General features: G+C 38.2%; 2 protein-coding genes across 10 annotated transcripts in view; one reads left to right on the top strand and one right to left on the bottom strand.

Annotated features, from left to right (window-relative positions):
• The window catches only part of ABHD18 (abhydrolase domain containing 18), a 45,670-nt gene extending 31,564 nt beyond the window's left edge, over positions 1-14,106 (bottom strand). The window contains exons 1-3 of one of the 3 annotated variants that reach the window (XM_072755283.1): positions 13,813-14,106; positions 2,944-3,052; positions 2,224-2,308 (exon numbers count right to left, since the gene is read on the bottom strand). In XM_072755283.1, coding sequence (XP_072611384.1) covers positions 2,224-2,308; positions 2,944-3,035 — 177 coding nt within the window. In that variant the 5' untranslated portion in view covers positions 3,036-3,052; positions 13,813-14,106. The remainder of the gene's footprint in view (positions 1-2,223; positions 2,309-2,943; positions 3,053-13,812) is intronic. The other 2 variants (XM_072755284.1, XM_072755285.1) reach the window with 2 other exon arrangements.
• Positions 14,107-14,169: 63 nt separating this feature from the next.
• The window catches only part of MFSD8 (major facilitator superfamily domain containing 8), a 41,897-nt gene continuing 28,205 nt past the window's right edge, over positions 14,170-27,861 (top strand). Inside the window, exons 1-5 of one of the 7 annotated variants that reach the window (XM_072755279.1) lie at positions 14,240-14,354; positions 18,857-19,029; positions 22,698-22,859; positions 23,553-23,644; positions 27,759-27,802. In XM_072755279.1, the coding sequence (XP_072611380.1) occupies positions 23,626-23,644; positions 27,759-27,802 (63 nt within the window). In that variant the 5' untranslated portion in view covers positions 14,240-14,354; positions 18,857-19,029; positions 22,698-22,859; positions 23,553-23,625. Of the gene's footprint in view, positions 14,355-18,856; positions 19,030-19,229; positions 19,341-22,697; positions 22,860-23,552; positions 23,645-27,758; positions 27,803-27,861 lie in introns of those variants that run through there. The other 6 variants (XM_072755278.1, XM_026014290.2, XM_026014289.2 and 3 more) reach the window with 6 other exon arrangements.

Raw genomic sequence — 27,861 nt, forward strand, 5'->3', positions numbered from 1 at the left:
GTGAGGACTGCACATCTTGGGAATGTAGTAATAAAAAACAACACTGAATTGCACACTTTAAAAGGGTGAATTCCATGGCAGGTGATTTATATCGGTTTTTAAAAACCAAGAGAGAGGGATCCCTGGGTGGCGCAGCGGTTTGGCGCCTGCCTTTGGCCCAGGGCGCGATCCTAGAGACCCGGGATCGAATCCCACATCAGGCTCCCGGTTCATGGAGCCTGCTTCTCCCTCCGCCTGTGTCTCTGCCTCTCTCTCTCTCTCTCTCTGTGACTATCATAAATAAATAAAAAATTAAAAAGAAAAAAAAACAAGCATTTAAAAAAAATAAAAATAAAAATAAAAAAATAAAAATAAAAACCAAGAGAGACAGTGATGGGGAGAATAGAGAGAGGAAGGAACTCTCTAAGAATGCATTCCAAAATCTTAAAGTAACTCTTCCTTGGGAGAGAAATGGAATTAAGTGGTGGAAAGTGGCAGAAAGTTGAGAGTTTTGATTTTTTACTTGGTATACTTTTAATTTGTTTAAGTCTATGATTTTTTTAAAAAAGATTTTATATATTTATTCATGAGAGACATAGAGAGAAGAGAGACAGAGGCAGAGACATAGGCAGAGGGAGAAGCAGTCCCACAAGGAGCCCGATGTGGGACTCAATCCCAGATCTCAGGATCAGAACCTGAGCCGAAGGCAGACACTCAACCGCTGAGCCATCCAGGTGTCCCAAGTCTATGATTTTTAATAGAAAAAAAAAAAAAACAGAGAAAATAGAAATATTTAGCAAAATTGAGGGAGAAATGTTCTAAATCCAGAAGCTACAAAAAGAAGAGCTATATGGTATAGACAAGGGATTTCTAATTTATAAAATTTTGTTTTTAGCAGTGGAACTATTTTGAAAAGTGAAATCTTCTAAAGATATGCAATACATATAAGAGAGGAAACTAGAGTTACGTAGGTTAAAGGGCAATAAGGGATGTGAAGCCCAGGCATTTTTATCCCCTCCCCAACAATACCTCAATTATTCAATTATATAGACCTAGAACTGCTTTACAGAAAAACATATGGTTGCTAAAAAAACAAAACTATTTCAAATATATTTTCTCATCTTCTCTAATGATAAGCCGTTTTCTTTTTCTTTTTTAAGATTTTTATTTATGTATTCATGAGAGACAGAGAGAGAGAGGCACAGGCAGAGGGAGAAGTCGGCTCCATGCAGGGAGCTTGACGCAGCCGACACGGAACTCGATCCCTGGACTCCAGGATCATGCCCTGGGCCTAAAGCAGGCGCTAAACCGCTGAGCCACCCAGGAGTCCCTAGCATTTTCTTTCTATCCTTCTCTCAACAATTAACTACATAACGTTTCCCTGATGTTATTTAAAAGCTGTTTTGATAACAACTTCTCATGCGCGGATTTTCCAACTAGAATACTTCCCTGCATTACTTAGAATTCTTCTGAAATGTTGAATAATTTATTTTAACCCTCCTGATCCTAAAGATACAAAACGGGGCTCAAAAACATTGAGACTTATCGCTTCTCAGCCTTTTGGTTAAGATCAAGTGAAACAGATCAAGACAAATATTTTCATATATATATATATATATATTAAGGTTTATTTATTTATTTATTAATGAGAGACAGAAAGAGAGAGAGAGAAAGAAAGAGGCAGAGACACAGGCAGATGGAGAAGGAGGCTCCATGCAGGGAGCCTGACGTGGGACTTGATCCTGGGACTCCAGGATCATGCCCTGGGCTGAAGGCAGGCGCTAAACTGCTGAGTCACCCAGGCTGCCCAATATATTTTCCTATATTTAGGCAAGTACCAAATATATGCTCTCAAATATACATGAATGATAATTATAATAAGCAACCTTTTAGGATAATATGGTATTTATTTTAATAATATTAAATTAAAAATCTATGTTGTACTCATGTTTTGTTTACTGTTATTATACTCCAACATTCAGCCTACTCTTTTTTTTTTTTAAAGATTTTATTTATTTATTCATGAGAAACACAAGAGACAGAGGCAGAGACACAGGCAGAGGGAGGAGCAGGCTCCCCGCAGGGAGCCCGATGCAGAACTCAAACCTGATCATGGGATCAGGACCTAAGCCAAAGGCAGACACTCAACAGCTGAGCCATCCAGGCGTCCCCATTCAGCCTACTCTTGATACATATTTATATTAAACCAGAATCTCTGTAACTTCATTTCTCTCATTTGAATACCTTATCAATGTGTACTGGATAATCACTTGAAACCAGATTCTGACATCTTTCTCGATTTCCAATCATCTTTCTGAATTCGAAGAGTCTATTATGATAAGCAGGAAAAAAAAAGAAAAAATTCATTATGCCCACTGTACTGAAAATGATGTATAATGCTGAAAAATTTGTAAGTCCAGTTCATAAGCTATGTCAAAATTTAATTTGAATCATTAGAGGAAAAAAATGAATCTACTGGTTTTTATTCAAGTTGGACATTTTGCCTCATAAAATATGTGAGAAATATCATTGTTCAAAAAGCAATTAACATATACAAGACTCATAATTAAAGGGATAAATCCTGAAGATTCACTTTCTTAAGTCCAGATATTTCCATGAGCTATGGTGTATCTCAGCTTTAACGTCATAACAAATTCAAGTTACCCGAGGAAGCTAAGTCCCTGGAACGCTAAGCAACTTAAAAACAATTAAAGTTAAAAATCTAGTTTGTCTTTAGGAGCTCTTTATTTTTAATCTTAAAATAGTTCAACAGTTCGATTTATGATTATATGGTTTAAAACAGGAAATAATTAAAAAGACAAAAGGAAATAATTACATTTTATATACTTTTAACGCTTAATTTGTCATTTTATATTTATAGTAAAGAATTTTATCACTAAAATTTTTTTTAAATGTTTACGAAAACAAATTTAGAATAAGCATTTTGAAAAAAAAAAAACTCACCTTTTGAGATCTTCTGGCCTACCCCATCCTCTGATAAAAAGTTTTGTGAGGAGAAGTCTTCGATATAGAATATCTAACTTGCTCACACCCATTAGTAGCAAACAAACATCTATGAAACAAGATTTAAAATGACTTTAAAATATTTTATTTTAGGCAGGTGGTCAATTTCCTAAGCATCTCTTTAAATATCAGGTGAAAATTAAAGATCAATCTACTTTTTGTAACTTTCAAATATACAAATATGTATTTTTAACTATAGTTACCATGCTATACATTACATCCCCAGAACTATTCACCTTATAGATCTTAAAAGTAGTCATCACAAGAAAAAAATGTGTAGCTATGTTAGGTGATGGATGTTAAACTTACCACGTTAATCATTTCACAATATATACAAATATCAAATCATTTGCTATCAACTTTAATATAATGTTATATATTAATTAAATGTCAATAAAACTGGGAAATAAGTTAAAGACTAAGATTAAACTATATATCTTGAATTTAGTCTCTTGGATATAAGACACACGAAAAAAGAACTGGGATGAAAGTAGAAACATAAACTCTGTATTCCTTTAGGGCAGGATTCCATTCTCAGCACAGTAATGGTAAATGCTCTCTCTATATCTATTAAGATTTTATTTGAGAGCAAGAGCAAGCAAGAGAGAGAGAGAGAAACTGAGCACAAGTGGGGGGGGAGTAAAGGAAGGGAGAGAGAGAGAGAGGGAGAAGCAGGCTCCCCACTACAATTGAATAACAATTGTAGTGACACTTACTTACTGCCAAGCACCATTTTGTACAACTACAAACACACATACACACATTTTTTTTTTTTACATACACACATTCTTGTTTAAATCTCTCAACAACTTTATGAAGAAAGATCTATTACCCCAAGATGAGGAAACTGAGCCACAGCGAAAATGATTTACCTAAGGTCATGCAGCTAGTGGTAGGCAGAGCTAAAACTGAATCCCAGGCACACAGTGAGATCTAACTATTCTACACTGCCTGTCTACTACACTATAGTGCATGAAAAGTAATAATCAGTGCTACTACATTGTACTATTTTTCAATTTTACCAAATATTTCTTAAATATATATTTTTTTAATTTTATTTTTTTAAAATATCTGCCTCTGTCTTTTGAAAATGAATGGTATAGTTTTGACTTGTGGAAAAAACCGGATTTATTCTACTTAGAAACATGGAAAATGGAAATGTGCATTTTCACTAGTGAATGTTAGTATTTCTTTATTATTTTGAATATTTTTATGGAACTATCCCTATGTTTTATACTTCTCTTTGATTTGTAACAAAATTAACTTAATGCTCCTCTTTGTTTACATAGGTATATAATCAAACCCACCATCCAACTGGGCTGGCACTTGTTTTTGTGACTGGACCAGCAAAAACAAATCATTCATATTGCCTCTCACAATTCTCAGGACCAAGAGCAAATATTTACTAGATAATATACTTGTTAAGCAATATAATCTAAAGACAGAATAAAGTATTTAGTATTTTTTAATACCACCCAACTCTTTTTCACAATTTCCATGTGTTATTCAATTCTTTTTTTTTTTTTTTTTTTTTTTTTTGAAAATTTTATTTGTTCATGAGAGAGAGAGAGAGAGAGAGAAGCAGAGACATACGCAGAGGGAGAATCAGGCTCCCTACAGGGAGCCCAATGTGAAACTTGATCCCAGGACCCCAGGGATCACACTCTCAACCAAAGGCAGATGCTCAACCATTGAGCCACCCAGGTGTCCCTCAATTTTTATTCTTGATAAAAATTTGGTTCTGGCATAATAATGCATATCCAGCTTTATTATACTACTTCTTTCTACCACCATAAATAAACAAACTAGGATTCTGATTACTAGACTCCAATGAATTATCATCAATTAGTTCCCCAAAGCTAAACCATTCTAGGACAGTGTAACACAAATAAGTTTCTGAACTTTTAAGAATATGACCTTTTTTCATTTAGGCAACAAGCATTTATTTATTAAATACTTATAATATGCCAAGAATTATATTAGGCCCCAATATAAGAAGATCAAAGCACATTCTTCCTCTCACAGATCTTATATTTTAATGAAGTAGAACAATTTTTTTTAAAAAATTAAGCAAAAAATAGACAGATGACGACAACACTATAATGATAATATAACAAGACAGTGTGATAAAGACCAGAAGGCTCTTTTGATAGTCAAAAGAAGTCCCACTTAACCAAAGACATAATATTTAAGCCAACACCTACATAACAATATGATGTCGACAGACAAGACTTTAAACTGCAAATATCATTAAAATCATATACTTCCTGAAGTCTACTCATGGACAATGTTTCAATGAAGTCTGTAAAAACTATCTAGTCGGTAGGTAAAGGCAAAGCACAGGGACAAATAATTTATGTAAGAGGAAAGGCAAGAGAAAATGATCACACAGTCTCTTCTTTGTTTGCTAATTCAAAGATGCTCATTGTAACATTTTTATTTTTTTCGTTGTAACATTTTTAAATTCAAAGTAGACATAGGGAAAAGGGAAGAATGGTCTTGTTTCTATTACCTCCAATTCTACTTTTCAGAGCTATTTAGTGGTAACATTTTGGAATATTTTCTCTTTGACATTATTTACTACCTACACAAACTTTAAAGACACTAGTTACATTACATATTTTTTAATAGATTTTATTTATTTATGAGAGAGAGAGAGAGAGGCAGACACAGGCAGTGAGAGAAGCAGGCTCCATGCAGGGAGCCCAATGTGGGACTTGATCCCGGGTCTCCAGGATCACACCCTGGGCCAAAGGTGGTGCTTAACCACTGAGCCACCTGGGCTACCCATATTACATTTTTTTTTTTTTTTTAATTTATGATAGTCACAGAGAGAGAGAGAGAGGCAGAGACACAGGCGGAGGGAGAAGCAGGCTCCATGCACCGGGAGCCTGATGTGGGATTCGATCCTGGGTCTCCAGGATCGCGCCCTGGGCCAAAGGCAGGCACCAAACCGCTGCGCCACCCAGGGATCCCCCATATTACATATTTTTGACAGGATTCAAACAACATAAAAATATACAGAAGAGGAGTGACTGGGTGGCTCAGTTTGTTGAGTGTCTGACTCTTGGTTTCAGCTTAGGTCATGATCTTGAGGTCGTGGGATCCAGCGCTGCAACTAGCTCTATGCTCAGGGCAGTCTGCTTGAGATTCTTTCTTTCTCTCTCTCTCCCTCCCCCCCCTTTAGAGCATTCTCTCTCTCTCTCAAATAAATAAGTCTTTTAAAATATATATGTGTGTGTATATATATATATATATATATAGAGAGAGAGAGAGAGAGAGTAAAGCTGAGAAGTCTTTCTTCTTTACTTCTAAGTTTCCTCTCCTTCCAAAAGGTAACCATTGTATTTAATGCTGTATACCTGTGACTCCTATCCATTTATACATGTACACATATTTTAGGAGTTTTTGGTGTGTTTGTTTTTAAACACAAAAGAGACTAACATTATTTGTTTTTTTCCAATGTTGTTCCTCAGCCTGCTGATTTATAGGACTGCCTCATTTTTTTTATATTAGTAGATGAGTTTAGCCCATTTATATTTATTATTGTGATACTTTCTGGATTTAGTTGTTATTATAAAATTATTCACATTTAATTGTTTTGCAGTTGAGTGTATATAAATTAGAAAGAGTTGTGTTTAAGGTTCAATATGTCATAATGGCTTAAGAGCATGAACTCTTTTCTGGGTTGCACCCTCTACCATGTGACTTTGAACAAATCAGTTACCCTTTTTGTGAATCATCTGTAAAATGGGGAATAATGACAGTACTTACCCTTCAGGATTGGTTTGAGAAGTAAATGAGTTACTATTTATGAAGCATTTTAACAGTACTTCGCAAATTTAAGTGCCATATCTATGACTAATGGCAACGATATTACTGGTTATCCTTATTGTGGAGCCTCCAAATCAGATAGCAGGGCCACCAACTATGGGTATTCATATTCATTCAAATATGAATACGTTCAGATGGATGCCAGTAGTGCAGATAGTGAAAGAATTCATCCAAGCAGAACAACAGAGATAGAAGTTTACTAAATACACACAAGGAAGTGGCCAGCAGGACAGCAAAGACTGTATCAGAAGTCAGTGGTGGGATGCCACAGTTTGAAGGCAGAGTGAGGGAATATGGGGACTTATGGAATCTTTCCTTTTTTGGTAGTCTTAGGAAAATTACCTTAGGTAATCAAGCGTGGGGTGGGGTGGGGTGGAGGAGGGAGAAGGAGAGAGAGAATCTCAAGGAGATTCCCCACTAAGTGTGAAGCCCCATTCAGGGCCTGGTCCCATGACCCTAAGATCATGGCCTGAACAGAAATCAAGAGTGGGACACTACTGACTGAGCCACCCAGATGCCCCAACTAATACCTACTTTTTAAATCTAGAAATCTATAAACTTAGATCTAGTTCTAAAACCTATATCCATTTTTAAAACCCTTTCAAGCAGCTCTTACAAGTGTTGTTTTGGTGCTTAAATGTATACAATGAGTTTCCCATATATATCCCATTTATGATTATCATAACTTATGAAATATCCTTTTTGTAATGTAACCAATAGTGTGTTCAATCCATATATTAATTTAGTAACACTGTTTTTTTTTTAGCCTTTCCACCCAGAGTTTTATTTGCTCCATTAATATTTTATTCTCTCCTTTATGTATTTTTATGAAACATGACTAACAAATTATTATTTGTGATAACTATTATGAATAGGATTCCTTTTTCCTTATACTTTCTCTTGAGATGAATATTACTATTTCATAAGAAAACAGTTTAGTCTACATTTTTCCCTTGAATCCCACAATTTTTGTATTAGAATTGGATTCTAGGAACGCCTGGGTGGCTCAGCAGTTGAGCGTCATTTTTTTTCTTAAAAAGCAGGTTTATAAGAATCCTTAGGACAGCAGATTAAGAAATGTAATCCTGGAATTTGGTAACATGCATGGAACTTTTTTCACTTTATACTTGTGATCTTGGGTTTCTGATATGGCTTAACTTGTAAGAGAAATTGAAGAGATAGCACGGTATGGTGGAGAGATGCATATTCCATCACAGAGGAATAAAGCTTCCCTAAATATTTGATACATTCATTCCTGGAATGCAATTTTTTTTAAGATTTTATTTATTTATTCATGAGAGACACAGAGAGAGAGGGGCAGAGACAGGCAGAGGTAGAAGCAGGCTCCATGCAGGGAGCCTGATGTAGGATTGGATCCTGGAACTCTGGGATCATGTCCTGAGCCAAAGGCAGATGCTCAACCGCTGAGCCACCTAGGTGTCTCAAGATATTTTAAATAATACACCTAGTTGTAGGGAATAACGATCTGAAAATGAAAAAAAAGCTAAGGAATATTTTTAAAAATAATTTGTACTAAGTGTATCTTATTACAAAATGATATCTTGTAGAATTCTGCATGGGAAAATACTAATTAATGATATAAACATAAACCTTGTGTCTGTTGTTAACAGGTTTAAAAATAGTATCTCAAAAGAACAATGTTATAAATAGAATAGAGGAGAGATGCCTAAGTGGCTTAGCGATTAAACGTCTGCCTTTATTGAGGAAATTCAAAATCTAATAATAATAACTAATCTTTTGTAATATAGGTCTAGAAATGAGAAAAGTGAAACTTTTTTCTTGGGATTTTGTGTAATGGGGGTTCAAAGTTAGTGCCCTTATAACCAAATTGGATGAATGGATAAGTAAAACGTGGTGTAAACATACAATGGAGTATTATTCAGCCTTAAAAAGGAATGAAATTCTAACATATGCTACAGTGTGGAAGAACCTTGAGGACATTATGCTAAGTGAAACAAGCCAGTCACAAAAAGACAAATACTGTATGAGTCTATTTATATGAGGTAACTAGAATAGCCAGATTCATAAACAGAAAGCAGAAACCAGAATCCCCAGGGGCTGAGGGGATGGGGAAAGGGGATGAGTATTATCTAATGTGTAGAGAGTTTCAGTTTTGCAAGATGAAGACTTCCACAGATGAGTGGTGGTAATGTTTGCACAACACTATGAATGAATTTAATACCACTGAACTGTACACTTAAAAATGGTTAAGATGGTAAATTTATATGACATATATTTTACCACAATAAAAAAAAAAGGAAATTTAGAAACTGGAGTTAATTTGATAATCTATCCTCCAAATTCTTCAGAAGTTAATTGATACTTTCTTTTCCTCTTGATAACTTTCTCAGTAAGCATAAGTAGTTCATTATCCTACTGATCTAAGAACAGATTCAAAGCATGTATTGTTCTCTTCATAAAAATGCCATGATTTAAATGATTAAATTAAATGATTTAAATATTTAAATAAATTTAAAAAATAATAAATAATAAATAATAAAAATAATAAATAAATTTAAATATTTAAATAAAATTTAAATGATTAAATTAAATGATTTAAATATTTGAAGGCCTCACTAATGCTTTTAAATAGAAATTTGAAGAACAGATCTCTTTAACTGGTTTCCCTAACCTCTCACTTCCTTTTCTTGAGGATTACTTTCCAAGAACCCAGCCTACCTGGGTTTTCTGCTTTAGGGTCTCATCTAGCTTCAATCAAAGTATCAGCTGGGCTGTGTTCTCATCTGTAAGCTTGAGGGGGGAAAACTTGCTTACAAGCTCACTCAGCTTTTCTTCACAGCTACAGGGCTGCAAGTGTCAGTATTTTGCTATTTTCACCCAGAGGCCAACCTCAGCTCCTAGGGGCTATCCATGGTTCCCTACCATGTGGCTCTCTTCGTAGGCAGTTCACAAAAAAGCAGCTTACCTCTCAAGGCCACCAGGAGAGTGAGACTGAGTATGCTAGCAAGGCAAAGTCTAATATAACCTAATGTAACTATGGGAGTGTCATACTATTAACTTTACCATATAACATATCATCATCATGGGCCATTTATTTTCTCTATAATGGCTGGAAAGGGATGGGGGCTGATGTCTTCCTCTGCAACATGTACAGCTTCAACAGCAAAAAGCAGATTCCATACTCGCATTAAAAAAAATCCCCCCCCCAAAAAACCCAAATTCCAAAACTCATATTTACAGTAAGAAGAAAACTCCTCATGAGACATCCTATTTTTCTACCCAATATTCTTCTCAGTTGGTAAACAAAGACAAATAAATATACAAAAGTAAAAAGTTCAAGGGAAGCAGGAAAGGACCTGAGAACAATGAACTCTTCAAATACTTTCTAAAGTACTATGTTTATTATATGTCTAAGTTGTTTAGTCATTTCTAATTTTCAATCCTATGCCAGAAAAGATTTCCAAATCACTTTAATTCCATATAATATAGGCTATAACAGTCAGCATTCAAAATCTAGAGCCAGTACATTCCTTGCTATATTTACCTGCAATAAACGACTGGCCAATTAAGTTATAGAAAACAAATCAAATACACACATAACTTGCTATAAGTTTGGTTATGGAGTTTAGGATTACAAAGAACTTCTTAAATCCCATTTCAGTCCCAAGGATAATATTAACAACCAGGTTTTCTGGGACGTCCTAAACACATAAGTCTTCTGGGTTGGGCTAACTGCTATCCAGTGTCATCATGATAACCTAAGTCTAGGGTAAAGATAACTTTAGTTCACCAGAGAGAGGCACCATCTAGATCCACATAAGATACTTAAAGCCTCTATATCAGGCTGGATTGACACCAGTGAGCTTCTGCAGAGACAGGATCCATTTTTGAAGTATATATCAAGCCAAACGGATACAACTGTCATCTATGTTTTAATATAGCCAGTGCAAAAGGAAAAATCGAAGTACTTCTACAAAAATAAACTTCTACAAAAATAGAAGTTCTACTGCAATGCTAAGGAATGAAAAGCCTTTCCTAGAAATGAGCTCTATTATTGAAGCAGCACTCAGTGTCTATATAGTACTTACAGTGCCCATATACTACTTTTATCTCCTATTACTCTAATTGTTTTTTAAAGATTTTTATTTATTATTCATGAGAAACACAGAAAGAGAGAGGCAGAGTCACAGAGGGAGAAGCAGGCTCCATGCAGGGAGCCTGACGTGGGACTAGATCCCAGTTCTCCAGGATCAAAGTTCTGGGCCAAAGGCAGGCACTAAACCGCTGAGCCACGCAGGTATCCCTATCATTCTAATTCTTAAGCATTTAAACAATGAAATCCTGTTTTTTTTCCTGGATTTTTATCTTCATAAAGTTGACACATAAATAGGAAGTTTATTTGCTCAGTTGTTTTGAGAGGTGGATATCTAAGAAGTCATGGAAAGAAATTCAACAGGTGGATTGTTTCATATCCTATGTGAAACATTCAGCAAATAATCTAATCTCTCTTCAAATTTAGCTCTACTTTTCTATGGGCTTTAAAGAAAGTAATTAAGAGTCTTAAAATATTTTTAAAATATTTCTTTGGGTGCACTGTTCCTAAAAAATGATTTTTTTCTTCTTTCTTCTTTTTTTTTTCCTATGGTACAATACACAGAGCTTACTTAGATTTCACCAGTTCTACACACACTCATTCCATGTACTTTTGTGGTCTAAAGTCATCACTTGGAGGTAGCAATGGAAAATAGCAGTGTCAGAAGACCTGGGTTTCTTCACTAGCTATGTGACCTTGAATGCCACCTTAATTTACAAAACGGGAATAATACCTGGCCTACTATACACACACAGTAGCAAATTATTCAATTTACATAAAAATTGATCACTTGTTTTGATATATTTTAAGAGATACAGGAAAAGATTCTTCTTAAAATTATTTTTATAGGAAGGCTGTTGGCAAAAAAGCACCCGCTTTACAGTCAGGAGTCCTATGTTTCTTGGATTCTAGCTCTGTCACTTACTAGCAGTGTGACCCTAGGAAAATTAACTACTCTTCATGCTCTCACTTTCCTTGTATGCTTGACAGAATCCTAACACAGAAGATTGTTGTAAGGATTAAATGAGGTAAGTCAATAAGCACTCACTCAACATATATTCATCTAGCAATTATTCTTCTTGGTGCAATACTGGTTAAAAGTTCCTTTGTGGGGATGCCTGGGTAGCTCAGTGGTTGAGGATCTGCCTTCCGCTCAGGCCAGGATCCCTGAGTCCCAGGATCAAGTCCTGCGTCTGGCTACCAGCAGAGAGCCTGCTTCTCCCTCTGCCTGTGTCTCTAACTCTCTCTCTGTGTGTGTCTCTCATGAATAAATGAATAAAACCTTAAAAAAAAAAGTTCCTTTATGAAATACACACATACACAGTGCTAGATTTCAGGGATTAAAAAAGAAGTCACTGATACATTAAAGCAACGTTATGGCAAACACACACACACACACACACACACAATGTTTTTTTTACCAATATACCCTCTTGGAACCAGTCATGGGAATCTGGTAAATTCTTGGAGCTGTCACAAACAAATTTACAAGACTGAATCCAAGCACAAAGTATCAGGTCTGGATTCAGAAAACAGTTCTGGGGACAACTGGGTGGCTCAGCGGTTTAGTGCCTGCCTTTGGCCCAGAACTTTGATCCTGGAGAACTGGGATCTAGTCCCACGTCAGGCTCCCTGCATGGAGCCTGTTTCTCCCTCTGTGTCTCTGCTTCTCTCTCTCTCTCTCTCTCTCTCTGTCTCTCATGAATAAATAAATAAATCTAAAAAAAAAGAAAAGAAAAGAAAACAGTTCTGAACTAAGAGGAACACATTTCAAATTTAGCTGCTCACCAGTGGAGTATGCCTGCTAGGATAAACACAGGAAGGTCACAAACAAGACAAAAGTCAAAAGTCATGGTCTATATACCACAGAACAGATAACTAATATAGGGCCTGGCACAGGGAAGCTGCTTATAAATATTGGTCGAATTAACCAAATTGAGTCCCAATTCTGCCACTTTCACACCAAGCGGCTCTGGGTAAGTTGTCTACTTCTCTAAACCTTAGTTTTCTATAAAACAGAAACGTGTCTGCTCTACCTATCTCACAGGACCAGTTGTAATCAAATGAAATCACATGAGAGTGTATCAGTCCTAATAAAACAATAATCATGACACACATAATGACCACTGCTACCAATCAGCTTACAAGCCTACTCGCCGAAGATGTTAATTTAATATGTAAGCACCAGGAAAGAGACTGCATCAAGATCTACTGAAACACCCGTGCTTTCTAAAAATGTCATCTTTGGGCAGCCCGGGGGGCCCAGCGGTTGAGCGTCTGCCTTCAGCTCAGGGCCTGATCCTGGAGACCCGGAATCGAGTCCCCCGTCGGGCTCCCTGCATGGAGCCTGCTTCTCCCTCTGCCTGTGTCTCTGCCTCTCTCTCTGTGTCTCTCATGAATAAATAAATAAAATCTTAAAATAAAATAAAAATGTCATCTTTATGATGAAAGGAGCCGGTCACTGCTACACCGAGGCTGGGCCTTTTCCAACCCCCAGGTTACAACAGCGGGGTCTGCGGAGTGCATGCATCTTGCAAGACTGAAAATCGCCCAGTCCGCGAAGGCGGCGGGGAGATGCCGACCTGAGGATCGGCAGATTGGAAGAGCTGGACCCCCACCTGCACAGCCCCCACGCAGGCCCCAACGAGGCACTACCTTTGCATTTAGCAGCGCGAGACAACGACAGCGCCGAGACCACTGCACCTTCCACGGGGGGTAAGAGACCGCCCGCCCGCCCGCCGGCCTCCCCCGGGGCGGCCACAGCGCGCCCTGCAGCCCCGCCTCGTGCGGGGCCGGGACCCCGCGCCTGCCGCCGAGCCCGCGCCTCCAGTGCCTGCCTCCCGGCACGTAGGCAGCGCGCAGGGGCTCGGGAGCGCGGCCCGGACCTGCTGCGTACTCACTGGCCGAGCCGAGGGCGCCCGCTGTCCAGCCGCCGAGCCTCCTGGAACCGCCGCTCCCCTGGCTCCCGGGACTCGCTTTCCCTCGGAGCCCCAGCTGCAGCGACAGCAGCCTCTCCAGGAACGCGGGAGCCAAAGGGCGCAGACAGCCGAGGCTGGGGAGGCGCGGGAGCCGTTTCGTCACGCCCCGAACCCTCTCGGGCCGTCGCGCGCACGGTCCCAGGCGCCGAGACACCCGCCGGCCCGAGGAGAGCGAGGACGCAGGGCCCCGCCCCCGCCCCCGGCCTCTTCCCGCCCTGCGCCGTCGGGCCTCCCACGTGACTGAGTCTCTGCCCCGCCTCCCTCGCCCCGCCCACTCCGAAATGCCGGGCACGCACGCGCACTCGCGCGCTCGCTCTGACAGCTTCGGACGAGGGGAACGCGAGGGAGCAGGAGGTGTCGCGAGAGTTGGCCTCACACCGCGTCGGGGGCGGCGGCATCATGGCGAGCCTGGGGATGGAGGCCGAGCAGGAGCCGCTCTTAGGCGACCGCACACCCGGAAGCAGGTGAGCGGATGTTGGAGGAAGGCCCCCTCACCTCCCTGCACTGTTGGGGCTGGCCCCTCGTCCGGCGTCAGCCTCGCTGGGCAGGCATGACCGACATTCAGACGCGCCCCCGGCCCCGCGCCCGCTGCCCTCAGCGTTCCCTGCCCCCCTGGAGCTCTTCGCTGCGCGCGTTTCACCGAGGTTCAGAAATGATGCTTTTAAGTGGATACTTGAAGATACTCCTCTCCGTCTTGGCTAAACTGCGCGATGACTTTTGATACTTTGTTAGCAGGTCAGCCTGTACGAAACGGGCACACCTTTCCCCTTTGCCAAGTACATTGACTTAATTTCTCAGAGTTTAGGTTCGACTCCTAATCCTGGTTGTTTTGGGCCTACTTTATGGACAGTAATTTGTTACAGTTTGTCTCACTACGCAATGAAGTATCTATTTTTTTTTTTTTTTTGTCTTTAGGAAAACGGGACTATTTTCTTTGAAACGTAATTTGTCAAATTAATTGATACACATTAAGCTGTCGACGACCATGTTAAGTTTTGCACATTTGTCTTTTAAGCACCGAGCTTTTATTTTAACCACTTTGTTTGAAACTCCCTGGGCGCTGTGTGTCTCTGGTCCCTGATTTACTAGACGGACTATATGTCTTGCAATTTAAAAAAAAATTTTTTTTTAATATTTTATTTAGCACCGAGCTTTTATTTTATTTATTTATTTATTTATTTATTTATTTATGTATTTATTTTTTACCGAGCTTTTATTTTAACCACTTTGTTTGAAACTCCCTGGGCGCTGTGTCTTTGGTCCCTGATTTACTAGACGGACTATATGTCTTGCAATTAAAAAAAATTTTTTTTAAATATTTTATTTATGTATTCATGACAGAAAGAGAAAGAGAGAGAGGCAGAGACACAGGCAGAGGGAGAAGCAGGCTCCATACAGGGAGCCCAACGTGGGACTGGATCCTGGGTGTCCAGGGTCACGCCCTGGGCTGCAGGCAGTGCCAAACCGCTGGGCCACCGGGACTGCCCTGTCTTGCAATTTTATCTACACTTTACTTGCAGATCAATATGGTTATTACCAGTGCTGAAATATGTCAAAATAGAACGATGTCCTCAGGGCCCTATTGAGACATCTTGGACTATTTGCTTCTATACTAGTTTATTTTACACTAGTTTCTTACGAGTTTATTCTACACTTGCTACACGTTTAACGTTTTATGTCTGCTTTTTAGTTTTTCTACCTGTTCTGTTGCCGGCAGACTCTTCCTCAACATACTTTTGTTACCTGTTGACGACACCAGTTTTTGTTCCTGTCGGCACCGTCTCTTCTCCCAACTTTGAGACTTGTAGTTTGCTGCTGTTTTGAAAACCATATCCAAGCTTAATAGAATTATGTCCAGTTAGAACATGGAAGCTATGACTAAGGGCTAACCCGCTCTCTTATTAGTCAGGTGCATGTGCTTCAGGGCATACACTTTGTGACATTTGGATTTATCAAAGTTTTTGCTTCTATCTGATTCTTGGCTGTTTTTCCCATAGATTCAGGATCCTTGAGTTAATAGATATGGTCTCATAGTATATATTCTACAACTGTGTCCAAGGAAATCTGCTTTAAAAAAGTGAATTTTTCTTGTTCTTATGTACTCCTATGCTTCATTTATTTTTTTTTCTAAATATTTATTTATTTATTCATGAGAGACAGAGAGAGAGAGGAAGAGACACAGGCAGAGGGAGAAGCAGGCTCCATGCAGGGAGCCAGATGCAGGACTTGATCCCGGGACTCCAGGACCAAGCCCTGGACCAAAGGCAGGTGCTAAACTGCTGAGCCACCCAGGGAACCCCCTCATGATTCAACTATATCTGAGTGAGTGATTGAGGCTCATTAGGGTGCATCTGAATTCACATGTTCTGTCCAAAAATAAAATAGTTGATTGAGGTTCTAGATTGAGCATTTTAAAAAATAGGATATATTTTAAGAATAATTCAATAAGTATACTAACTTTTAAAACATAGATTCCCTAGTAATATGAACATATGTATTACTAATTGTCAAGCCCTGCTGGTTTTGAGTAAATTGTAGACACTTCAGCCCAGTTCACCATCAACTTTTCCTCACTAAGAAGGTTAGGTTTATTTTTTATTTTTATTTTTTGAATTCTACCAAACATTTTTAATTAATTAATTTTAAAGATTTTATTTATTCATGAGAGAACACAGAAAGAGAGAGAGGCAGAGACACAGGCAGAGAAAGAAGCAGGCTCTAAGCAGGGAGCCCGATGTGGGACTCAATCCCAGGTCTCCAGGATCACGCCGTGGGCCAAAGGCAGACACCCAATTGTTAAGCCACCCAGGCGTCCCCAAACATTTTTAAAAATTCAGTTTGCCAACGTATGGTATAACACCCAATGCTCATCACATCATGTGCCCTCCTTAATGCCCATCACGCAGTTCCCCATCCCCCCAGCCACTTCCCTTTCCACAACCCTTTGTTTCCCAGAGTCAGGAGTCTCTCATGGTTTGTCTTCCTCTCTAATTTTCCCACTTGGTTTCCCCTCCCCCTTATAGTCCCTTTCACTATTTCTTATATTCCACATAAGAGTGAAACCATATGATAATTGTCTTTCTCCAATTGACTTACTTCGCTCAGCATAATACCCTCCAGTTCCATCCACTTTGAAGCAAATGGTGGGTATTTGTCCTTTCTAATAGCTGAGTAATATTCCATTGTATATATAGACAACTGCTCTATCCATTCATCTGTTGAACGTCTCGGTTTCTTCCTGTAGTTTGCCTATTGTGGGCATTGCTGCTATAAACACTGGGGTGCAGGTGTCCCATCATTTCACTAGGGTATTTATATTTTTAGCTTCTTGAGGAACCTCCACACTTTTCCAGAGTGGCTGCGCTATTTTGCATTCTCACTAACAGTGTAAGAGGGTCCTCCACATCCTGGCCAACATTTGTTTCCGGTCATATTAATTTTAGCCATTCTCACTGGTGTAAAGTGGCATCTCATTGTGGTTTTGATTTGTATTTCCCCGATGACAAGTGATATGAAGCAGTTTTTCATGTGCCTGTTGGCCATATGTAGGTCTTTGGAGAAATGTCTGTTCATGTCATCTGTCCATTTCGTGGTTGGACTGTTTGTTTTTTGGGTGTTGAGTTTGATAAGTTCTTTATAGATCTTGGATACTAGTCCTTTATCTGATATGTCATTTGCAAATATCTTCTCCCATTCTGTAGGTTTCCTTTTAGTTTTGTTGACTGTTTCCTTTTTATCTTGATGAAGTCCCAATAGTTCATTTTTGCCTTTGTTTCCCTTGTCTTAGGGGACATGTCTAGTAAGAAGTTGTTGCAGCTGTGGTCATAGAGGTTGCTGCCTGTGTTCTTCTCTAGGATTTTGATGGATTCCTGTTTCACATTTAGATCTTTCATCTATTTTGAGTTTATCTTTGTGTATGGTGTAAGAGAATGGTCTAGTTTCATTCTTCTGCATGTGGCTGTCCAATTTTCCCACATTATTTATTGAAGAGACTGTCTTTTTTCCAGTGGATATGTTTTCCTGCTTTGTCGAAGATTAGTTGTAAGGTTAGTTTTAATTTACTGGTCTGGGGAGTCCCCAGTGGTCTCCACTTACCCCATTTATAGTGTTTAAGAGAACAAGGGGTTACCAAACTTTTTCTGTAAAGGCCCATATGGTAAATATGTTAGACTGCAGGATGTGAGGCAGAATCAAAGATACTATATAGGTACTTAGATAACAAGAAAGAAAACAAAGTCTCACAAAATTTTTTGGTAATGAAATTTAAAATATAATAAATGAATAAATTTTTTTGCAATACAAATCCATGATAGGAATACCATTCCTTTTTTAGGGGTGGCATTTTACTTAACTAGAGTTAAGGGCCGATGTTTTTGGGGCATCTGGGCGGCTTAGTTGGTTAAGTGGCTGCCTTTGGTTCGGGCCATGATCCCCGGGTCCTGCTCCACAGGGAGCCTGCTTCTCCCCCTCCCTCTGCTGTTCCCCCTGATTGTGTTCTCTGGCTTGCTCTCTCTCTCAAATAAATAAAATAAAAATCTTTTTTTTTTTTTTAAAGTTGATTTCTATTAAGTTGCTCACAAATATTCGTTTGTAAAAACTATTCTTCAGTAGAAACTGGTGATCTAGAAACAGGTGATAGGTTGGATTTGAACTAAAGACTATAGTTTGCTGATCCTTCTTTTAGAATATCCTAAAATGTTAACAGGTGCTTAGAATTTTTCTTTGCAACTCTAGCCTAATTTCTGTAATACAGATATTACTAAGCCTTCTGGTCTTATAGAACATATCCTTATAGAACATTCTCAATTTATTTTTATCTTCTAAATTCTGTACTGTAATACCATTACACTATTTTGTCAATGAGCACACATCCTTTAATCTTCTTTGAATATGGGTTCATTTGCTCTTCAGTAGTTCACAAATGCTCTCGCTGGTAAATATGTTTTTTTTTGTTTTTGTTTTTAAGATTTTATTTACTTATTCATGAGAGAAACACAGAGAGAGGCAGAGACAGAGGCAGAGGGAGAAGCAGGCTCCATGCAGGGAGCCTGATGCGGAACTTGATCCCAGGACCCCGGGATCACATCCTGAGCCAAAGGCAGACGCTCACCCACTGAGCCACCCACGCGTCCCTCTCTGGTAAATATGTAATTTTATTTTTCCCTCAGTAAATCCAGAGTCATTTTTTTGAAAATAAAGTACTGCTGTTTACCCAAGGCTCCTTGTATTAAATAATAATCTATTGAACCTAAATTTGGCACTTTTTACTTATTCCTGTTAAATTTTATCTAATTTATTTTGGTGATCAATTCACTCCAGTATTTCATGTATTCTTCCTAGTTTTTAAGTTACAGCTTTGACAAATTGTCTTGGAAGTTCAGCATTCCTTCTTATGCCTTTGTGATACAAGAAAGAAACCTTCAGAAAGTCAGCCTTAGCCATGTGACATGGTTGGTTGAATCATCACAGTTAAGAAAAATATAATAAAAATGGTAATGGGGCACCTGGGTAGCTCAGTCGGTTAAGCCTCCAACTCTTGATTTCAGTTCAGGCCATGATCTCAAGTTGGTTAGATCAAGCCCCCTGTCAGATTCCATGCTCAGCGCAGGGTTGGCTTCTCTTTCTCCTTTGGCCCCTCCCCCCACTCACACTCTTTCTAAAATAAATAAATCTTTTTTAAAAAATGGTAACTTGACTGAGGGACAGTTATATCCTCCTATGTTCCTATTCTCTCCAGCAGAATAGAAAGATGCACTTCTTCACCAGACTTATACTTTTTGAATTAAAAAAAAGTAAAAAGTAAAATTATTTCAAAAAATTTCAAGTCCATAGAAAAGTTGAAAAAAGAGTACAATGAATACCTGTATACCCTATCACTGTTAGCCTTTACCATGCTGCTCAAATCTCTTTCTATATGCACATACACCCACATATACCTTTTTGCCAAACTTCCCAAAAGTAGTTTGCGGGTATTATGACACTTTATCCCAAGTATTTCAGTCATTTTCTTCTTTTATTTAAGATTTATTTTTAGAGGGTGCACACATTCTTGCAATGGGAGAGGGAGAGAGAGAAGCAGACTCCCCACTGAGTGCAGAGCCTGACCTCACAATCCTGAGATCATGACCTGAGCTGAAACCCAAGAGTCCACTTCTTCACCACCTGAGCCACCTAGGTGCCCCTGCAGCCTACATCTTCTCAAAGCAAAAACATTCCTTTACACAACTATGTCACTGTAACTATAGCTAAAAATACAATACTAATTCAAAATATCATGCAATATGTAGTCTATACTCAAGTTTTTTTCAGTTCCGAAAATATACTTTATAGCTATTAAAAAAAAGACAATAACAGGATTTAGGGACACCTGGGTGGCTCAGTCAGTTAAGCATCTGAATCTTGATTTCAGCTCAGGTCATGATCTCTGGGAAATAAGCTTAGGTGATGATCTTGGATGATGGGATTGAGCTCCACATCAGTCTGCAAGCTCAGCAGAGAGTCTGCTTGAGATTCTCTCCCTCTCCCTCTCCCCCTTATCCCACTCATGTTCACTCTCTATCACTCTCTCTCAAATAAATCTTAAAAAAAAAAAAAAACGGAATCCAATTAATGGTCATGCACTGATTTTTTTTTTTTTTTTTTTTTTTTTTTTATTTATGATAGTCACACAGAGAGAGAGAGAGAGGCAGAGACACAGGCAGAGGGAGAAGCAGGCTCCATGCACCAGGAGCCCGACGTGGGATTCGATCCCGGGTCTCCAGGATCGCGCCCTGGGCCAAAGGCAGGCGCCAAACCGCTGCGCCACCCAGGGATCCCATCATGCACTGATTTTTATATCTTTTTAAGACTCTCCCAATCTATAGCTGTCCCCTGATTTTTTATCTCTGTTGTTTCCAACATTGAATCCTTTGATAATTCTAGGTCAGTTTCTTTCTTTCTTTCTTTCTTTTTTTTTTTTTTCCCCTAGGTTAGTTTCTGTAGAACATCTCACATTCTGGATTTTTGGCATGTTTCTTTTTTTTTTTTTTTTAAGATTTTATTTATTTATTCATGACAGAGAGAGAGAGAGAGAGAGAGGCAGACACAGGCAGAGGGAGAAGCAGGCTCCATGCAGGGAGCTCAAAGTGAGACTTGATCCTAGGTCTCCAGGATCACACCTCGGGCTGAAGGTGACACTCAACTGCTGAGCCACTGGGGCTGCCCAGCATGTTTCTTTTTTAATAGATCAGATATTTCTGGCAAGAACATCCCATGGGTTATGTTGAGAATATCCTAATATATTAACATTAGGAGGCATCAAATATCCAACCATCCCACTATTGAGGATGCCAGTGACCACTTGGTTAAGAGGGTGACTGCTGTATCTCTCAATTACAAAGCCTTATTTTCTATTTTGTGGTTACTAAGTAGACAGTGGGGTGATACTTTAAGACCCTGTGACTATCCTGTCCTCAACAACTTTTCAACCAGTTGTTTTAGGATCCATCAGTTATCCTTTCTTTCATATATTATTACATGGAGAGTAGTGATTAAATAGCATTTTTCTAATTCTGTCATCCTTTCAATATTTAATAGCTATCATTGAAAGAAGAAAGATTTTTGACTGAGCTCCAAATCAAGTTGAAATTAAACATTTTTATTATATTTTTTTCAGAATCAAATTATTTACTTCGCTTGATTCCCTAACCTAGATAAGATATGAGCAAAATAGTTATTTGAAATTTTTAGGCTTATTTTAATGATTGTTTTTATTAGTGATGGTCAGTTTAATTTCTGATATCCAGGAAATAATAATGGTTTCATTAAAAATATAATACCCAATGCTGGAAAGTGATACCAGAATCCAGTGCTGCAGGATTGAATAATGGGTACCTTTTGCTGATACGTAATTATCTATCTTATGTTCCAGATTCCAATATATTGATTTCCAAATAGATGGTCCCTGACTTATGATGGCTTAACTTACGATTTTTCAACTGTACAATGGTGCCAAAGAACCATACTTCAAATCTTGAATTTTGATCTCTTCCTGGCCTAGTGATGTGTGGTAGGCTACTCTCTTGTAGTGCTAGACAGCGAGCTGCTGCTCCCAGTCACTTGATCACCAATATAACCAACTTAAACACTTACAGCCATTCTATACCCATACAACCATTGTGTTTCTCACTTTTAGTACAGTATTTTATAAATTACATGAGATATTCAATACTTTGTTATAAAATAGTCTTTGTTTAGATGATTTTTCCTAACTGGGCTGATGTCTGTGTTCTGAGCATGTTTAAGGCAGGCTAATTTAAGGTATGATGTTCAGTAGGTTAGGTATATTAAATACTTTTCCAAAAAAAGAAAAAAAGAAAATAAATAAATGCTTTTCCAACTTAATGTATTTCCAATTTATAATGGGTTTATTGGGTGGTAACCCCATTGTAAATTAAGGAAGATCAGCATGGGTATTTGGGGTTCTGGTTATTAGAGGGGGAGAGGGCTGGAGGGGCAGAGGTAAAGGGAAAGAGAGAATCTGAGGTAGGTTCCATGCCCAGTGCAGAGCCCAGTGAGGAGTCCCACTTGGGGCTGAACCTCACAACCCTGATGTCATGACCTGAGCTGAAACCAAGAGTTGGTTGCCTAACCTACTGAGCTACCCAGGCACATCTGGGGTTCTTCTGTTTTTCAAAAGTGCTATATTATGGTGAAAAGTCTATTTTCATGGAATCGAATATATAATATTAGAAACTTTATATTTATTATATTCACAACTAATATGCCTGGCACATAGTAGATCTAATTAATGTTATCTTCTTCCTTAGCACTCTACCACACCCAATCACATCACTTTTGAAAAAAAAAGTTTCTTTTCTGAAGACTAATTTGACAACTGTAAGGTCTATTTTAGAAAATAGCTTCGGAACATAAGAAGACATTCTGTCTGTTGTGCTTATATTATTTGAAAATATAAGGCTCATAGTAAGGTAAATTTATTAACTCTTTCTGTATGTGAATGTGAAAATGCAATGAATCCATACACACCCTCATGTATTACCTAACTGAAGGAGGATAGAGCTTATCTGGTAACCCATGTTGGAGCAAAGGCAAGAATGTCTTAGGGCTCAGAATGTCTTAGGTCACAACAGACTTTTCTGGTGTCACTTCTACATTAATTTTGCTTAAAGTACCCAGCCAAAATAGCTTCCTGCAGCAAAGTCAATTTACTGTTGTCATATAGAACCTGTCTACTAATGACATAATTATTTTTTAATATGTAATAGCTGTATATCCCATCCACAGGAGATCTAATTGTTGTAGCTAGTTTGACTTATTTTGATATACTTTTGATATACTTATTTTGATATACTTATTTTGATATACTTTATTTATTTTGTCAGTTTGACAAATTTCAACACTCAATTTGTAGCAGGTCAATGATAGCCAAGTAATTGTTTGACAGAATGTTATACCCTTTTAAACTAGGAGACTTAGTGTCTCCTAAGTTTCTATGTGTAATGATATGTTAATATAATCCATGGAAATTGAAAGAAAAATTGCTTATTCATAGATAATTAGTATAGTAAAAACCAATATTAGTAAATTATACCTCTGTTGTATCTTCTTTATTACTTTAGGAGAGAAAAAATAAAATACTACTTTTTCTTATTTAATTCTAGAGAATGGGATATTATAGAAACTGAAGAGCATTTTAAGAGCCGATGGAGATCTATTAGGATTCTATATCTTACTATGTTTCTTAGCAGTGTAGGTAAGTATTAGAAATTATATATAATCTTAAAAATTCAAATAAAGTATCTTATTTTAGTGTCACTTAATTTTTAAATTACTTTTTATTTTGGTAAAAATCACATAATATAAAATTTTCCATCCTAACCATTTTTAAGATCAGAAGTGTTACATTTGTCTACATGATTATATAACCTATCTCCAGAGTTTTTCATCTTGCAAACCTAAAACTCTGTACCATTAAACAACTCATTTGCCCTTTCTCCCATGTCCTGGCAACCACCATTCTTTCTGTATCTACTTCATATAAATGGAATCATACAGTATTTTTTCTTTTTGTAACTTGCTTATTTTATTATCCTATTCTCAAGGTTCATCCATGTTATAGGATGAGTCAGAATTTCTTAAGGCTGAATGTGGTGGGGAAGAAAATATTTTCTTCTACTTTCTTAAGTTTTGTAGCTTGCCCCTGCAAATGAAAGCAATGGAAGACAGATCAACAGAATGAAATCTTGTCATTTGCAACTACATGCTACATGAGTGGAGCTAGAGAGTATAATGTTAAGCAAAATAAGTCAGGCAGAGAAAGACAACATAATTTCATTCCTATGTGGAATTTAAGAAACAAAACAAAAAGCAAAGGGAAAAAAAGAGAGACAAACCAAGAAAGACTCTTTTTTTTTTTACGATTTTATTTATTTATTTGACAGAGAAAGAGTGAGAGTGTGTAGCGTTCTCCAGTGTACAAGCAGGGCGAGCAGCAGGTAGAGGGAGTAGGAGAAGCAGGCTTCCCTTTGAGTAGGGAGCCTGATGCAGGGCTTTATCCCAGAACCCTTGGATCATGACCTGAGCCAAAAGCAGACACTTAACAGACTGACCACCCAGGTTCCCCAAGAAACAGACTTAACTAACTATAGAGAACAAACTGATGGCCAACCAGAGGGGAGGAGGAAGTGGGGGGGGATGGGTGAAATAGAGGAATGGGATTAAAGAGTGCACTTGTCGGGATCCCTGGGTGGCACAGCGGTTTAGTGCCTGCCTTTGGCCCAGGGCGCGATCCTGGAGACCCGGGATCGAATCCCACATCGGGCTCCCGGTACATGGAGCCTGCTTCTCCCTCTGCCTGTGTCTCTGCCTCTCTCTCTCTCTCTCTGTGACTATCATACATAAATAAATAAAAATTAAAAAAAAAAAAAGAGTGCACTTGTCATGTTGAGCACTGGGTAATATATGGAAGTGTTGAATCACTTCTTGTACAGTGAGAATGGGGAAAATTAACAAGGCAGGAAACAACAAATGTTGGAGAGGATGCGGAGAAAAGGGAACCCTCTTACACTGTTGGTGGGAATGTGAACTGGTGCAGCCACTCTGGAAAACTGTGTGGAGGTTCCTCAAAGAGTTAAAAATAGACCTGCTCTATGACCCAGCAATTGCACTGTTGGGGATTTACCCCAAAGATTCAGATGCAATGAAACGTCGGGACACCTGCACCCCGATGTTTCTATCAGCAATGGCCACAATAGCCAAACTGTGGAAGGAGCCTCAGTGTCCATCGAAAGATGAATGGATAAAGAAGATGTGGTTTATGTATACAATGGAATATTACTCAGCAATTAGAAATGACAAATACCCACCATTTGCTTCAACGTGGATGGAATTGGAGGGTATTATGCTGAGTGAAATAAGTCAATCGGAGAAGGACAAACAGTGTATGTTCTCATTCATTTGGGGAATATAAATAATAGTGAAAGGGAATATAAAGGAAGGGAGAAGAAATGTTGGGAAATATCAGGAAGGGAGACAGAACATAAAGACTCCTAACTCGGGGAAACGAACTAGGGGTGGTGGAAGGGGGGAGGAGGGCGGGTGTTGAAGGGGAATGGGTGACGGGCACTGAGGTGGACACTTGACGGGATGAGCACTGGGTGTTTTTCTGTATGTTGGTAAATTGAACACCAATAAAAATTAATTAAAAAAAAAAGAAACTAATATAACTGCATGTTTATACTGAAATTAAAATAAAGTAAAATTAAATACTTCTAATTTTTAGTACTCAATTATCTAAAATTATAAGTAATTTTAATTTTAATAACAAAAAAGGAAAATTTTTAACTTTAGGTTTTAATTAGCATGTTAAACATTTTACCTGTTTATAAGTTTCTTGTTTTGTGTGTGTGTGTGTGTGTGTTTAAGATTTTATTCATGAGAGACACAGAGGGAGGGGCAGAGACATAGGCAGAGGGAGGAGAAGCAGGAGGAGGGAGAGGGAGGAGATGCAAGGAGCCGGATGTGGGACTCAATCCCAGGACTCTAGGATCACACCCTGAACCGAAGGCAGATGCTCAACCACTGAGCCATCCAGGCGTCCCCTATTTATAAGTTTTTGATTGTGAAATTGTAGCCTTGATTTCAAATATTAGTTTACTCTTTCAGTCCTCTTTTCATCAAAACAATGTCAATTCAAAATACATTAAAATGAAACTAATAACTAAATTATTTTTTTAAATAGGCTTTCTAAAAAGAATGAAGTATTGATACTGGTACAACATGGATGAAACTTGAAAACATTATGCTAAGATAGAAGCCAGACACAAAAGACCCACATGCTGCATGATTCTGTTCATAGGAAAGTCTAGAGTAGGAAAATCAATAGAGACAAGTAGATTAGTAGTTGCTTAGGGCTGGTGGCTGATAGGATGGAAAACAGCAGAGTAAAGGGTCCAGAGTTTCTTTGTGATGTGACTAGAATGTTCTAAAATTGACTGTGGTGATGGTTGCACATATCTGTGATTATACTAAAAACAACTCATTGTATACTTTAAATGAGTAGGATATATGGTATGTGAAGTATATCTTAATAAAAGTGTTTTTTAAAAAATAGCCTTGGGACACCTGGGTGACTCAAGGTTGAGCAGCTGCATTCCGCTCAGGGCATGATCCCAGAGTCCCAGGATCGAGTCCCACATCACGCTCCCTGCATGGAGCCTGCTTCTCCCTCTGCCTATGTCTTTGCCTCTCTCTCTGTGTGTCTCTCATGAATAAATAAATAAAATCTTTCTTAAAAAATAAAAAAAATTAAAAATAACCTTTATAAAATTTTGATTGGACATGCCTAACATTTAAAATTGACAAATAGGATTATAGTTTATCATTACAGCTTTTAAGCAATAAAGAATAGTAGAGATAATGAATTTTCTTTTAAGGTATAGCCGTATTGAAGTCTCTCAGTTGTTTACAGCTACTGTCCCATTTAGATGTTCATATTCCTTTCTGGTTGTCTTCCCTACAGTCAGTTATCTCTGCCAAAGAGGGCTGCCTGGGTGGCTCAGGGGTTGAGTGTCTGCTTTTGGCTCAGAGCATGATCCTGGGGTCCCCAGATCGAGTCCCACATGGGGCTCCCTATGGGGAGCCTACTTCTCTCTCTGCCTATGTCTCTGCTTCTCTCTCTGTGTCTCTCATGAATAAATTTTTTAAAAATCTTTTAAAAGATTTTTTTATTAAAAAAAGATTTTTATCTTTTAAAAGATTTTTAAATTTAAAAATCTTTTAAAAAATCTTTTAAAAAATTATCTCTGCCAAATAACATGGATTAGAAGTCTACCACTTCCTGTATAACAGAATAGACTTTCCTTCATTCTTTTCTGCTATAAAAACTTAACAAAACTTTCTATTTACAGTAAAGACATGTGAGTAAGAAGAAATAGGTTCTCTGCTTTTATTATCTTAATTATGGCCAGGGTTCTATACTTATATCTTGTTTTCAAGTCTTTAATGTTTGTTTATCTTCCTTCTGATAAATGAAACTGCATTACTTGGTAAATTAAACGTTGTGGGGCATAAATTTGTAAATTCAGAATGATATTTTAAAGTCCATGTTACAATTTTTTTTTTAAGATGTTATTTGTTTATTCATGAGAGACACAGAGAGAGAGAATGAGAGGCAGAGACACAGGCAGAGGGAGAAGCCCTCTGTGGAACTCGATCCCGGGACCTCAAGATCATACCCTGGGCTGAAGGCAGATGCTAAACTGCTGAGCCACCCAGAGATTCCCCCCATTCTAACAATTTAAAAATTGTTCTATAAATAATGATGAAATTATTTTTAAGTATAAATAACAGATTTTGCCTCTTTACAGGATTTTCTATTGTCATAATGTCAATATGGCCATATCTCCAAAAGGTTAGTACATTTCAATCTGTTATTCTATTAAGTAGCTACAATGACAGTAACTCTTATGT

This window comes from Vulpes vulpes, chromosome 4 (assembly GCF_048418805.1).
Source record: "Vulpes vulpes isolate BD-2025 chromosome 4, VulVul3, whole genome shotgun sequence".
In the NCBI taxonomy this organism is placed as follows: domain Eukaryota; kingdom Metazoa; phylum Chordata; class Mammalia; order Carnivora; family Canidae; genus Vulpes; species Vulpes vulpes.